Source organism: Lactuca virosa, chromosome 8 (assembly GCF_052849685.1).
Source record: "Lactuca virosa cultivar CGN04683 chromosome 8, Lactuca_virosa_CGN04683_v6, whole genome shotgun sequence".
In the NCBI taxonomy this organism is placed as follows: domain Eukaryota; kingdom Viridiplantae; phylum Streptophyta; class Magnoliopsida; order Asterales; family Asteraceae; genus Lactuca; species Lactuca virosa.
Window position 1 is genome coordinate 360,520,635 of NC_136433.1, and position 15,217 is coordinate 360,535,851.

General features: G+C 42.3%; 1 protein-coding gene across 1 annotated transcript; it reads right to left on the reverse strand.

The window, feature by feature from the left end:
• Nucleotides 1–7,525: 7,525 nt before the first annotated feature.
• LOC145131895 (uncharacterized) lies at nt 7,526–8,605 on the reverse strand. Its single transcript, XM_079066540.1, has one exon. It carries the CDS (start codon nt 8,603–8,605, stop codon nt 7,526–7,528), a length of 1,080 nt encoding a protein of 359 aa, XP_078922666.1.
• Between the last annotated feature and the right edge of the window lie 6,612 nt (nt 8,606–15,217).

Here is a 15,217-nt window from a genome sequence, read left to right on the forward strand (position 1 = left end):
ACAGTCAAACCGATCTAACAGATCACCAATCATAGCAACATCCCAATAACCGGGATACAGACCTAACCGGTCACTAACATAGCATCATCCTATAACCAGGAGAATCATGTGCACATAAACATCATATAACACTAGCATGTATATATATAACAGTCAAATCGATCTAACAGATCACAAAGCATAGCAACAATCCTATAACCAGGATATCGACGTAACAGGTCACTAACATAACATCATCCTATATACCAGGATACCGACCCAACCGGGTCACTAAAGCATAGCATATCACCATCCTAACTATCAGGATATAAATCAGTAAGCATAACATGTAATAATCCGAATACAATCCATAAAGGGTCGGCCTTGGTGCCTTAGACCCTGTTGATATAGTGAGGAGAACTCAATTTGCAACTGCCGAACCGAAACACGAAAACACTTGCCCGAAGCACTGCTCCAAACTCCAACACCTGATGCCATCAATGAACCATGACATAAATATCCAAAATACCATAACATCCCTGAAGGTCAAACAGGTCAAAGTCAAAGTCCTAGCCAAAGTCAACCTTCCTGATTGACTCTACTCGCCGAGTCAACCCGTCGACTCGCCGAGTTCCCAACTTCAGAAAACTATTATATCACAACTCGACTTGCCAAGTCACTCCATGACTCGTAGAGTTTAACGATCTCTGAGTCCTATCATGTCCAACTCACTGAGTCACCACTCAACTCACTGATCTGAGTCTTTACCAGAAGAGGTTGGGGTTTTGCGTTCTGACTCGCCGAGTCCAAGAACAGACTCGTCGAGTCCACGACAATCTTCAACAGACTCGCCGAGTTGTTCCTCCAACTCGTCGAGTTCATGCCTATCTTCAACAGACTCGCCGAGTCCAAGAACAGACTCGCCGAGTCTCTTCAGTCCTCTATACATGCAGAGGCTTTTCGAGTCTTGCAGGGGCTCCAAACTGTAGATCCACTCTTCTAGGGCATGACTCTCACATAAAGTTGCAAGCTTTACGTGGAAACAAGGAGTTATAAGCCCAAATCACTCTAGGGCTAAGGTTTAATACAATGATGCTTCACCAACAAGCCAAGGTAACAGCTTGTTACCTCTAAAATATGCCCAAGCTGAAGTAGATTCCGGATCTACACAAATCCGTTGATGCTCTACACTTTGATTTACAAGCCATATTTTCTAGAATCTCCTTCCAAAGCTTCCAAGTTCACTCCATAGGCTCACACACGATTCTAGGGTTTTCTGACTCTCAAGGGGTGACAAAGAGGTTGAGGTGAGGACTTAAGGTCCTTTAAATAGGGTGCAAGCCCTAAGATTAGGGTTTTCTCTTCCCAGCACCAACTCGTCGAGTCCAGCTTCCGACTCGGCGAGTTGGTCACTTAATTCGCGACCAAATCCCGATCCGACTCGACGAGTACTCGCACCTACTCGTCGAGTAGCTTCCTCAATGTACACTTTAAGCCCTTATATCATATTTCTAAAATTTGGGATGTTACAGCTAGTCCAGTGAAAACATTCGAATGGGCCGAATCTCACTTGGGAAACAGAGGATGACATGATGAGTCGCTATCTGCATCTGTTTGCTGCCGCATGATTCCGGGACGGAATCATCCTAAGGGGGAGAGAATTGTAACGCCCGGGTTTCCAGGCTACGCATTTTAGACGATGTAATAGTCTAGGTCAACTATTGTAACTCTTTTAATGTAATAAAGATGAAATATTTGACTATTATGTGAATTATGTGAATTTATATGCTTATTATTTAATTATAAATGTATAATTAATAAAGAATAAAAATAAGCGTCAAAATTAAAGTATGAGATACGCCCGATATCTTTACATAAAGTTGTAGTGGTCGAAACAAGGATTCTAGAGATATAAAGAGCGCCAAAATCAGAGTTATAACGAAGAAGTTATGACCCGTCAAAGTTTCGTGATGGAACCGGCACGATACCGGGAAGCGTAAATAGTGAATTTACGATAGAGCGACTTTTAGCCTTAGAAATATAAACGAAAGTCGTAGAATACGTTACACCGAGAGCGTCCATAAAAAGAACGCCCATATCTGATTTCGTATGAGGAAGTTATGATTTTTCAAAGTTTCGGCTTAGCAGTGTAGAGCCCGAAGTTCGAATATTAGATCAAGCAGTTTTTAGCCAACACAACCTAAACAAGAATCGAAGATCTCGTTAATAGTAGCATAACGATAAAAAGACAGACGAAAACGGACATCGGATGAAGAAGTTATAAATTTTTAACGGACCAATCCTGTCCCAGCCTGTTAAAAATATAACTTTTAAAATAAAGTCAAAATTAGCCGACGGTGTCTAAACGAAAGTTGTAGAGTACGTTCCCGCCTACGCGTGGATATAAAGAACGTCGAAAACGGAACTCGTATGCGAAAGTTATGATTTTTAGAAGTTAAGTGTGCAATTTGCGAAACTGTGATGACGTGGCAAGATCCTAGCCATTGCTTGCTCCACACGGTCTCGCTTCGGATGAAGGACACGTCGCCCCTTCGCTACGCCCGGCGTCCGAAATTGGGTACGCCCGGCGTACTTGATCTTGTGCGGTCCGAGAGATGGCCACGTAGCCCCGCCGAAGCCTCGCCACCTGTACCTTATCCGAAGTTACGCCCCGCGTAACTTGCTGAACGCGCAGCGTAGGTCCGAGGTTCAGCAGCCTACAAATAGCTGCGAGATTTCCCGGAAAATTCACACCAATTCACTTCTCTCTCAAACTTACTTTCTCTCTCTAGCCTATTTTGAGCCCCTAAACCCTAGGAAAAATCCCTAGCACCCAAAGGAAGCCCCGAGGCTCCCGGAGTCCCGAGAAAAAGGGTCTTTCGGTTCGGAAACGCTGCTCCGAGCAAAGCCCGGTTTTCTTTAAAATCTGTTGTAAGTGAGCTACGCCTACGCAATTTTTAATATAACTTTTAAATAATTATAGTAATGTTATTAGGTCCTTAAAATAATTATTTGGGCTATTATTATGAGTTATATTGAGAGTTATTTAACGCTTATATAATAATAATAATAGCTAGACTATTAATTAGTCACGGTTAACGTTAAAACTAAACTCTAGTGGTATTAATACTAGGTTTTGGTCAAGGAAAAATTGTTTTGAGATAACGAAGTGTTGTTCAAGTACCGAGTCACCACCTAATCGGGTAAGTGCATAGTTACTTTCATCTTACACATAGATATGAAGAATTTTATATAAATTACGTGCTATATGTGCATATTATCTGAATACTTGCTGTCTATGTTGGATGAATGATTTTCATACACGTTTTTCAAGATTTAAACTGTATATGTATTTTATATCTACAAAAATGTTGGGGTAAAACATGGGTAGATGTAATAAGACGATGTGTGATAAAATGATGAGAGGCATCGATGTTGTTGGTGATCCAGACATCTAGCGGAGTATAGATGACGACCACGAACTCTTCTAGACAGTCTAGTGGAACGCTAGCAGGCTCGCAACCTGTAGGTGTTTGTGAACGATGTGTTCACCGGTGTACTACATCCCCCTCATGGTTGCCTTTAGGACATTTATTGCTGAGGAACCCCTTAGCAGTAGTGTCCATCCCGATGATGATCCTTAGGCTAGGTCCCTTATGATAGGTGTTTAGGGATGTAAAGTGAGGATAACGGGAACGGGTAATCGGGTTATTGTTGATTGATGAAATTAATAAACTTATTTATTGTGGGTTGAAAACCCTATGTGCTCACCAGACTCCCAAGCCTGACCCACTCAGTTTCATGTATTACAGGTAGTGGCGCTCGAGCATAGATGTGATGTTTTGGATGAGGGATTACGGATATAGGCCTGTAGATATGAAATGATGTAGTAAGGCTTATGTTGTACTGTTTATGCTTTTGATCTGTATCGAACATGACATCCCGAGTCTTTTAATGAAATACATTTCCTTGGAAATGCTTTTGATAAATCTTTATCATATTTTGTTTTGGGACAAACTCCACAACACCTTTATTTAAAATGTTACTCTGATTTTCAAACAAGCATAAACAAAATCGGTCTTTTCTGGCCGTGAAAATGGGGATGTCACAGTTCATGATGTACCAGAGTTGTTCTGGTCTATTCACATATACGTGGCGGGCTGCTGCTTATGGCTTATGCAGTTGGCAGAGCGAAATCGCCGTTCTTCGGCGGTTTCATCATGAAAACGGTTCGCTGCCCCTTTAGTGGCATTTAAACCTTTGTTCCTCCTAGCGTTTCCTCCTTAGTTTCTACTTTTCTCTCTTTGACGTCTTGTCCCAAAGAAGCCTTTTCGACCCTTTCTTCATATTTCGCCCCCCGTTTCTGGTCGAGGGATCGAGGCTACTATTGGTTCGGAAAGAGCTACGGGCGTCGGCGAGGATTCAGATTTGCAGGATATTGTTATCATTGGCGCTTCTCAGAAGGATCATGCCCCTTCTGGGTCCCCGAGGAGCCTCCGTCGTGTCAAGAGGCATTTTGCTTTCTTGGAGGCCTCTTCCGGTGGTCAAACTGAGACGGCTAGCACCGAGCCCCCTCTTCGTAAGAAATGTAATCTGAGTTTCTTACTAGGGGTACCAAGAGTTCCAACCGTGCCCCCAATGAAAGTCCTCCGAAACTGCTGGAGGGGGCACAAATCAGGGCGAGTGAACTGCCCAGTCATATAGAGGAAGAAAGCACCGATAAGACCAGCCCTGGTCCCACTGCTGGAGGAGCCAAGGCGAAGACTGGGCCTTCGCCTTCCCAAGGTCTCACATCAACTGCTTATGGTAAAACAGGAACTGTCCCTATTTTTGTAGGGTCTCATCTGGATGCCTATAAGCCAGGTTGGAGGCTAACTCCCCAAGACCTTGTCTCTGATCACGACACTGCTCTTGAGTGGTGTCGGCACGCTTTTCCACTTGCTACAGCTAAGGCTTTAACTGTCCTAGCGGATGAGCACATGGCCAACGGCCTGCGCTATGCCGCCACCCAAGTGTCATCTTACCTGGTTGCAGCAATTGAACGCATCTCCGATATGGAGACCATCCAGTCTCACTCTGACAGTAAGAGCATCGAATGTGAAGAGCTGAAAGCCCAGGTGGCAAAGATAGAAGCCGACAAGCATAGCTGGGAGGCCAAGCAGGAGGTGGTGTTGCTCGAGAAGGCAAGCTTAAAAGAACAAGTGGCAAAGCCGGAGCAAGAGGTGAGGCGTCTGAATGATCGTGTGGGGGCCCTGAGTTTGGAGAATGCTAGTCTAAGCGAGCGGACAGAAAAACTAGAGGTCGATCTGGTTGCGGAGAACGCTGCAAAAGGGGCGCTGGAGAAGGATATTTCGTGGATCCTTAGCGATGGGCTGAGCCGGGTGGTGGACAGGATCATTGAGAGCCCTCAATTTCTTCAAGGTTTGGTTCATGTGCGGGCAGCTTGTGTGGCGGAAGGGGTTGAGCAGGGAAAAAGAGTTGCGAAAGAGATGGTGATTGTCGGGGAGTTTCATCCAGAGGTTGAGGTAGACGTGGCCACTAAGACCCAATAGATGGAAGATGCCAAGGCGACTTTCACTGCGAAAGAGCTGGCTATCTCCACCTGGGTACTCTGGAAATGGTCGGGCTCCGCGATCTTTGTCAAGACGCTCAGAGCGATGGGTCTGGCCCTGGCCTAAGCTCTTCACCTGGTGATGGCAACACACCTGCCCATAAGTAGCACTGTTTACTTGGTTTGTTTTGATGTAACTCCTGTGAACAATGTTTTCTATTTCTTTCTTTGTTTTTTGTCTTCGTTGCCTTCAGTGGCAGTCTTAAAGTCCGGGAGTCCGGCGACTTTGACAATGTTCACTTTTAATTTGTGTGTATGAATGTTTCTTGTTACCGCACATATTCTTTTGTTTGGTTTCTTCATCTATGGTTTATGTTGGCCATCACATAGTATTTACGCGTGTCTTCTTATACCGCTGGTCTGGGTTCTTTTATTGGTGATCTCTTTGTGCTTTACGAATGATGGTCTTTAAGAAATTTGCTCTAATTTGCTGCATAAATACCCTAGGTGTAGCCAAGATCGTCATCTTGAGGTTCACCCGGTTGTACTTTTCTCATTAGTGGAAGGTTATGATTCTTCTACACTTATGTCACATGTTCTTTTGTATGTTTGTTATTTGCTATAATGTAATTGATGAACATTTTTTGGGAGAAAGGTTACGAGCCTTTTTATACAAACCCCTGGCTGCCTCCTCGTAACGATTTCCCTCGTGTGACGTTGGATGATCAGTCCTTGTTGTCACACGGTAAATGTACACAGCCTCTTTGTTTTATTTTTCAAGCTTGAAAATAAGAAGCATCTGAATTGCTTTCTCTCTTTTTTCTAATTTTAATGTTGGAGCGTTATAAGACCGAAGATGGTAAAGTAATTTTTGCTGGTTACATTTACATGTCAAAACTAATACAAAATGCCTTTGCTAGCATTGAATCTATCTTTAACACTCGTTTTAAGAATAAAATGATGCAGGCTCTGCGCATTCCAAGTTCTTGGAATGGCACGCCCGTCCTGAGCTTCTAGGACATAAGCACCATTCTTATGGGCTTCCATAATTTTGTACGGTCCTTCCCAAGTGACACTCAGTTTCCCCAGTGGTTCAGCATGACTGGAGTCGTCTTTCTTAGCTCCAATTCTCCAACCTTGAAGTTCTTGACCCGGACTTGGCGGTTGTAATAGTTCTCAGTTCGTGATTTGTATAGTGCTTGGCGCATCCGTGCCGCCTCACGTTTTTCATCGAGCATGTCCAGGTCCTGTCGTCGCCTTTCTTCGTTGGCTGCTTCCTCGAAACTCTTTGTTCGCAGGGAGCCGGCCACTATTTCCAATGGGAGGACTGCTTTCGTCCCATAGGTTAGACTAAATGGCATTTCTCCGTGCTTAACCTTGTTGTGGTACGATATGACCACAGTACTGTCAGGAGCTCATCCACGCAGGCAGACTTTGATCTGAGTAACCTTTTCTTCAAACCATTAACTATGGTTTTGTTTGATATCTCAGTTTGTCCATTAGCCTGAGGGTGCGCCACTGACGTGAATCGGTGGTGGATTCTCTTGTCTTCACACCACTCTTTGAAGGGACTTCCTTCAAACTGCGTGTCGTTATCACTTATGAGGATTCTGGGAGTGTCAAAACGGGCAAAGATATTCTTGGTCATGAACTTTATCATTTGCTTGCCGGTGACGGTGGCCAGCGGTTCTGCTTCTATCCATTTAGTGAAATAGTCCACGACTACTAACAAAAATTTCACACCCCCTGGTGCTGGTGGGAAAGGTCCCACTATGTCGATTCTCCATTGATGGAAAAGCCATGGGCTAGTAATGATAGTCAATGGCATGGCCGGTTGATTTTAGAAAGGAGCAAATGCATGGCATTCTTTGCATTTCTTGGTTAGGGTTGCGGCGTCGTTGTATACGTCTGGCCAATATACTCCTAGGTGGAGTATTTTGTCTGTGAGCGCTCGGGCACCTTCATGTGCCGCCGCGTCTCCGGAATGACTTTCTTCTAGGAAATTCTGCCCCTCTTTTCAGAGATGCACTTTAGCCATGGGCTTAAATACCCTCTTCGGTACAGTTGGTTGACTCTGATTGCAAAATACGACGCCCTGATCTTGAATTTTCTCGCCTCCTCTGGGTCATCCGAGAGCACGCCATGGCGTATGTAATCGACGTAGGGTTTGATCCATTCTGGAGTAATCGATACTGTATTAACCGTTTGGTTATCAATACTTCTCTCTGGGAGTACTTCAACTAGTACTTTCTTTGTTAAGTGATCATAAGAAGTAGAGGCTAGCTTGCTGAGAGCATCCGCCCTTGTGTTCTTTCCCTGGGAGATTTGTTTTATTGAAAAACTTTTGAATGTGTTGGTTAGGCTACGGACTGCATCTAGGTATTTCTGCATCCTTGGGTCTTTAGCCTCGTATGTTCCATTTATCTGATTTGTGATAAGTAATGAATCACTAAGGGCTTCTACTTGCTTTGCACCAACCTCTTTGGCCAGCCTTAGACCCGCTAGGAGTGCTTCGTACTCTGCCTCGTTGTTAGATACTTGGAAGCCGAATCGCAGCGCGTAGGTGATCTCTTCGTCGTTGGGTATTTGGGGGATCAGGCCTGCACCTGAGCCTTCCTTACTTGCTACGCCATCGGTGTATAGCTTCCAGAGTTCTTTGCCGGCTTCAGGCTCTAGTGGGTCGACAGAGATTGTCTTCGGCACTCCCTTAATGGTATCTGGGATTTCAACCTGGAAGTCTGCGAGGGCCTGGGCCTTGATGGGAGTCTGGGGGTGGTAATGGATATCATGTTCACCTAAATATATGGCCCACTTAGCCAGGCGCCCGGACTTTTCCGGCCTTAGCAGCACTTGCTTTATCAGGTAACTAGTCAGAACATCCACCGTATGGGGTTGAAAATACCGTTGTATCCGTCTGACAGTGTATACCAGGGCGAGGACCAGCTTCTCTAAGGCCGGGTAATTAACTTTTGGTCCTTGTAGGGCCCTACTAAAAAAATGGATGGGGATCTGCTTGCCTTCCCTCTCCACCGCTAACACAGAGGAGATAGCTTCTTTGGAATCTGCTGAATACATCTGTAGTGTTTCGCATGGTAGCGGGCAGGCGAGAGCCGGTAGTTAGTGTAAGGCATCTTTCAGTTGTTGCAATGTCGCATCTGCTTTTTCTATCCATTTGAAGTGCTTTTTGTTTTGGCACCCTTTAAGTGTTTAGTACAGAGGAAGCGCCTTTTCTGCAGATTTGGCAATGAATCTTCCCAATGCCGTCAACCTACCATTGATCTCCTGTACACCCTTGAGGTTGTGGGGAGTTTTCGACTCGAGGAACTCCTGGATTTTGGTGGGATTGGGCAGAATCCCTTCCTTGGATATCTGATACCCAAGGAATTTCCCTTCCTCTACCCCAAAAGTACAGTTAGTTGGGTTTAACTTCATCTGCGCTTTAGCTAGCTTTTAGAAAGTTTCTTCCACATCGTGGATCAATGTTTCTTCATTATAGATCTTAACTACCATGTCATCGACATAAACTTCGATATTCCTACCAATTTGATCAGCGAATACTATGTCCATGAGCCTTTGATATGTAGTACTCGCATTTTTTATCCGAAACGGCATTTTTTGGTCGCAGAAAGTGCCATTCTCAGTGTGGAAGGCAGTTTTCGCCTCGTCCTCTTGTTTCATTTGTACGTGATGGTTGCCCTTGTACGCATCAATGAAACATTTGAGTTGAAAACCTTCAAGCGATTGGACTTTCTGATCAATCTCCGGGAGAGGATAATAATCCTTTGGACAAACGTTGTTAAGGTCTTAGTAATCAATGAACATTCACTATGACCCATTGGCTTTCTTTACCATGACAGGATTTGTTATCCATGTTGGGAACATTACTTCCCTGAGTATGCCAGCATTCACCAGATCGGCCACTTCTGCGTTTATGGCCCTGTCTGTTCTGTTGCCTGGCCCCTCTTCTTTTGTTTACCAGGATTGCTTCCAGGCGTGATATTAAGGCTGTGTTCTATAACCAGTCGATCAACACCTGTCAGATCTGTTGGTTTCCAAGCGAAAATGGTGGAATATTGCTTCGGGAGTGCTACCAATCGTGCCCTGGTCTCGTCTGATAAGTGAGCACCGATTCGCACGAGCTGTTCTGGATATTCCATGTTTATTTGGTGTTGCTCGGTGGAACATCCCTCCTTCGACTTCGTTGGAGCTTGTACAAGCTCGGAAGCGACTATGATCTGGTGGCAACGTTGTGCCCTGGTGTTTATGGAGAGAATTGTCGCTGATCCCTGGCGTGTGCTAAATTTAACTATGACATGGATCATCGATGGTACGAGATGCAGTAAGCAGATTACCGACCGTCCGAGCAGAATATTGTGTTCTGTTGGATACCATATCACAGAGAATTCGATTGTTCGTGTGATTCGGTCCCTCTCGTCGTGACCGACCAACATTAAGGGCAACAGAATAGTGCCCAATGGCCACAAACTATGTCTGGTGAATCCTACCAATGGTCCACCGCTTGGTGGTCCCTCTCGTCTCGCGGATCCCAGTTCAATGGTTTGGAATCGCTGCTCGAGAAACTAATATTGAGTAGGTTTCTCAAGAATACCTCTATCTTGTCCTCCGCTTGGTGAGGTGTGTTCCTCTTCCGAGAGTTAGAGATACTGAGTACCTCTGTGACGTCATACAGAGGCTCCTACAACAGATCGAGATGCGATATCACCATCTGAGGAAGTGAACCATCAAACGACATGTCACACCCCCAAACCAGACGGCAGAAACGTCCGGGGGTGGAGGACTTCATTTGTAGTATCACAACACATGCATTATAGTAATCAGAGTACAAACAACCACTATATTTAAAAAGTATAAATATTTACATGTGTTTCAACCTTGTATTATGAAACTAAATAGTTGTACAAAAGAAGAAGATAAGACATAAATAGCTCCATCTTCTCAAAAGCTCGGGGTGTACCTGCCTACTGGTTCCCTGAGAATACAAGTAATTTGAAAAGAGAGTATCAACATAAAGTTGAGTGAGTGCATAAGTATTTATGTTTTGAAAGATTGTCTTCTGCTTCTTGAATATGTAACTGTTTTCCAGAAAACCTTATATTTCTGTTGTATATGAAAAGTAGTTTTAGTTGCATAAAACTGTTCTATCTGTAAACCAATGTTCTATATTTGTAATCCTTTAGTCAACTTGTATCTATGAGTATGTCTGAATTCATTAACTGTTATTGTAAACTGTAATGTATTACTGTAAACTTTATCTGGTAAACTAGTACTTTGAATTAGTACATAAGTTTAGTTAACTATACACTAACGTATTGTTAATATCTTTTAATGAGTTATTATAACCATACTGACTAGGTGGCCTGACCCAACGCTATGAATGCGCTGAAAGTTGATGATAACAATTGTCACTCACAGGCGTGTATGCCTGACTGTAACTAGCAGTCCGAGTACGGGGTTGTCAATCCCAATATAGATCTATACACACATTGTTTCGATCCCCGGCTGGAGATTCTGGTTATAATGTTAGGACTTTAACTATGTTGTTAAAAGTTAATTTAAACAACCTGTACTACTTGACTCATAAAAGCATATAAACATTACATGTATATTAGTTATGAAAACCCAATCATTCTGAAGTAAATGATTGATATTATGCTCTTGAATTAGTACTCTTAATATGTATCTGAAAGAATGTATATCCTTGAATAGTTTTGAATCAATCTTTGTTCTTGTAAAATAATGTAATCTAGTATACTTGAATCATGAATTAATGTTCTTTGAATCATAAATTATAACTATTATAATTTATTTGTACTTTCTGATTTGATAAGGAGTATTCATGAATGTAACCCTTTGCTCAGCATGTTACAAAGGGTAATTGAAACTAAATGAATAAACTTTTATACTTGTATACATATACAAATATATAAGTAAAATTTAAATGATACTCGGACAAACAACTTATACCTGTAATCCCACATCCAAACAAGGAAAAGGAATTAAAGTGAGTTATTAGTCCTAAATCTTTTAAATTCGATTTATATAAATATATGCATACTGGTATGATTTTTGGGGAAAAATATAAGTTTATAAAATATTTAAAAGAAGTTTGATATTTTGAAATTCATTTTGGTGACTTGATGTCATTTTGAAACAATCATTGAAAATCATTTGATTTAATGATAACTGAAATCCATTTTGATAAGATATTTGAAATCACTTGGTTATAACACAAAAACTTTGTGTTAGACTTGTATTCCCCCCCTTAAAACAGTAAAAACTATGAAAATGTGGGGATATGAACTCACCTGTTGTACGTTATTCAAATGTAAGATTGGTGTAGGATGCTAAGTGTCAAGTGAAGTCTTGAACAAAACGGATCCTATTAACATATAATGATACATATATGGATATAATTAGTGTTTATAACATCTAATCATGAAATGGAACAACCTTAGGGACTAGGAAACACTTGTAATGAAGTGTTAAACCATATACGGTTGCATATAAGGGATGTAGGGCCTCACATAGGAGTTTACGGCCCAAATGGTAATACCCCCATGAGTTTACGGCCCATGGGTTTACGGCCCAATGAGATTACGACCGTAAACTCATGGTATTTTGTACCATTTTGTGTGATAAGGTCTTACAATCATGAAAGAAGTGATCTAGTCTCATGTATAAGCCTTAGGAAGAAGTTATGGTTCTTATGCCACACTAATTAGGGTTTACGGCCAAGGGAGTTTGTCTTGGCCGTAAACACCTTTTGTTCTTGAATTCTAGATGCTTTCAAGGTCTAATGGTCTTCCAAGAAGTATTCTAGTTCACAAGTTTAGCTCCTACAAGAGTTTAGGGTCAATATGGCACCATTTTAAGGGTTTACGACCAAGGGAGATGGTCTTGGCCGTAAACTCCCTTTGTTCTTGTCAAATAGATGTTTTCTAAATGTTCTTCAAGTATTACAAGTATACAACAAGCTTAGGAGAGAGTACTTACGGTATAGAAGCTTAAAAGGGTGATTAAGGTCCAAAAACACTAGTATGTTCTTGGTGTTCTTGGTGAAATGAAGAACACTTGATGATCTAACCAAAAGAAGAGATTTCATGGATGAAATCATGTATATTCACTAGATATGGAAGGATATCAAGTTGAAATTGGAAAGATTACTTACTAGATTGAAGATTTCCATGAAAGTTCTTAAGATACTTGAGAGAAAATCCGATTTCTAGGCTTGAAATGTGAAAAGTGATTGAAAATGACTAAGGAACATATATATAGTATGGAGTTTACGGCCACCATGAGTTTATGGCCGTAAACTCATGGTCCCTGGCCGTAAACTCCTCATTTGAGGGTTTATGGCTTGTTTGGTAGGTTACAACTTCAATTGGCACTTCCTTTCACTCATTCCTTTGGTGCACTAGGCTCAGAATGCACAAACAGACTCTGAACAGTGCTAAAAGTTAGCAGAAACAAGTCTGACTTTGATTGAAGTGAATGGTTTGTACAAGATAGAATTTCGGGTTGTCACATCCTTCCCCCCGCCCCCGTTAGAGAGAATTTCGTCCCGAAATTAGAGTTTAAGCAATTAAGTAGTTACAAATAACTAAGCGAAAAGTTGAGGATATTTCAATTTCATTTGATCCTCACACTCCCAAGTGAATTCGGGTCCCCGCTTTGCATTCCAGCGAATCTTCACTATAGGGATACGACTTTGTTTTGTTTGTTTGACTTCTCGGTCCATGATTTCTACTGGTTCTTCCACGAAGTTGAGGCTCTCGTCGATCTCGATTTCGTTGAGTGGGATAACAAGAGTCTCATCGGACAGACACTTCTTCAAGTTTGAGACGTGGAAAACAGGATGTATGTTACTTAGTTCTTGAGGTAGTCGGAGTTTGTAAGTTACGGGACCAATTCTAGCAAGAATCTCGAATGGTCCTATATACCTTGGATTCAACTTGTCATGCTTTCCAAAGCGTATCATGCCCTTCCAGGGTGACACCTTCAACATGACGCGGTCACCAACCTGAAATTCCAAAGGTTTTCTTCTTTTGTCGGCGTAGCTTTTCTGTCTATCTCTGGAAGCTTTAAGTTGTTTCCGGATTTGTACGATTTTCTCTGTGGTTTCACGAATGATTTCTGGACCAGTGAGAGTACTGTCAGGAACTTGACTTCTAGCTAGCTGCGTATCACCCACTTCAGCCCAACACAGAGGTGATCTGCACTTACGGACATAGAGAGCTTCGAAAGGTGCAGCCTTTATACTAGTGTGATAACTATTGTTGTAAGAGAATTCGACCAGGGGTAAATGAGTATCCCATGCCTTACCAAAGTCTATCATGCAAGCTCGTAACATATCTTCTAAAGTTTGAATCGTCCTCTCACTTTGTCCATCAGTTTGTGGATGGTAGGCTGTACTCATGTCCAGCCTAGTTCCTAAATATTTTTGTAAAGACTGCCAGAAACGAGAAGTGAATCTACTATCTCGGTCAGAAATAATAGATATTGGCACACCATGCAATCTAACGATTTCTTTGAGGTAAGTTCTTGTTAGCTTCTCCATTTTGTCGGTCTCTTTAATTGGCAAGAAGTGTGCGGATTTGGTTAATCTATCGACGATTACCCAGATAGTATCATAACCTCCCGATGTCTTGGGTTACTTGGTTATGAAATCCATGGTAATCCGCTCCCACTTCCATTCAGGTATTTCAGGTTGTTGCAATAAACCTGAAGGCTTCTGGTATTCTACCTTAACTTTAGCACAAGTAAGGCACTTGCCCATAAAGGTAGCAATTCCGGCCTTCATGTCTGGCCACCAGTATAGTTTCTTGAGGTCCAGGTACATCTTTTCTAAACCCGGATGAATGGAGTATCGAGTTTTGTGTGCTTCATTCATAACCACATCTCGGTAACCACCAAACTTTGGTGTCCAGATCCGTTTCATGAAACAATAGACTCCATCATCCCTGACTCTGAAGTTTTTATCCATTCCTCTCAAAGTTTCATCTGCCACGTTTTCAGGTTTTAAGGACTCCAGTTGAGCCTCTCTGATCTGTGTGGACAGATGTGAATGGATTATCATGGTCAACGACTTTACTCGGCGTCTCGAGTATTCTTTTCTGCTAAGGGCGTCAGCTACAACGTTAGCTTTACCAGGGTGATAAAGAATCTCACAATCGTAGTCGTTCAGTAGCTCCACCCATCGTCGTTGTCTCATGTTCAGCTCTTTCTGATTGAAGATATGCTGGAGACTTTTATGGTCCGTGAATATTGTGCATTTCGTGCCATATAAGTAATGTCTCGAGATCTTCAGAGCAAATACTACTGCTCCTAGTTCAAGGTCATGTGTTGTATAGTTGACTTCATGTGTTTTTAGTTGTCTTGAGGCATAGGATATAACCTTTCCTCTTTGCATAAGAACACATCCAAGGCCTTGATTAGAAGCTTCACAATACACTACAAAATCCTCTGTCCCTTCAGGGAGAGACAGGATTGGTGCACTACACAAGACTCGTTTCAGCGTTTGGAATGTTGTTTCTTGTTTTTCTCCCCAGCTAAAAGTTACCCCCTTTTGCGTCAGAGTAGTAAGAGGTTTAGCTATTCGAGAGAAATTCTTGATGAATCTGCGATAATAGTCAGCAAGACCTAAAAATTGACGGATTTATGTAGGTG

What these genes read in the sequence shown, in the direction of transcription:
- LOC145131895 (XM_079066540.1), bottom strand. Translation starts at nt 8,605, where the DNA reads ATGTATTCAGCAGATTCCAAAGAAGCTATCTCCTCTGTGTTAGCGGTG.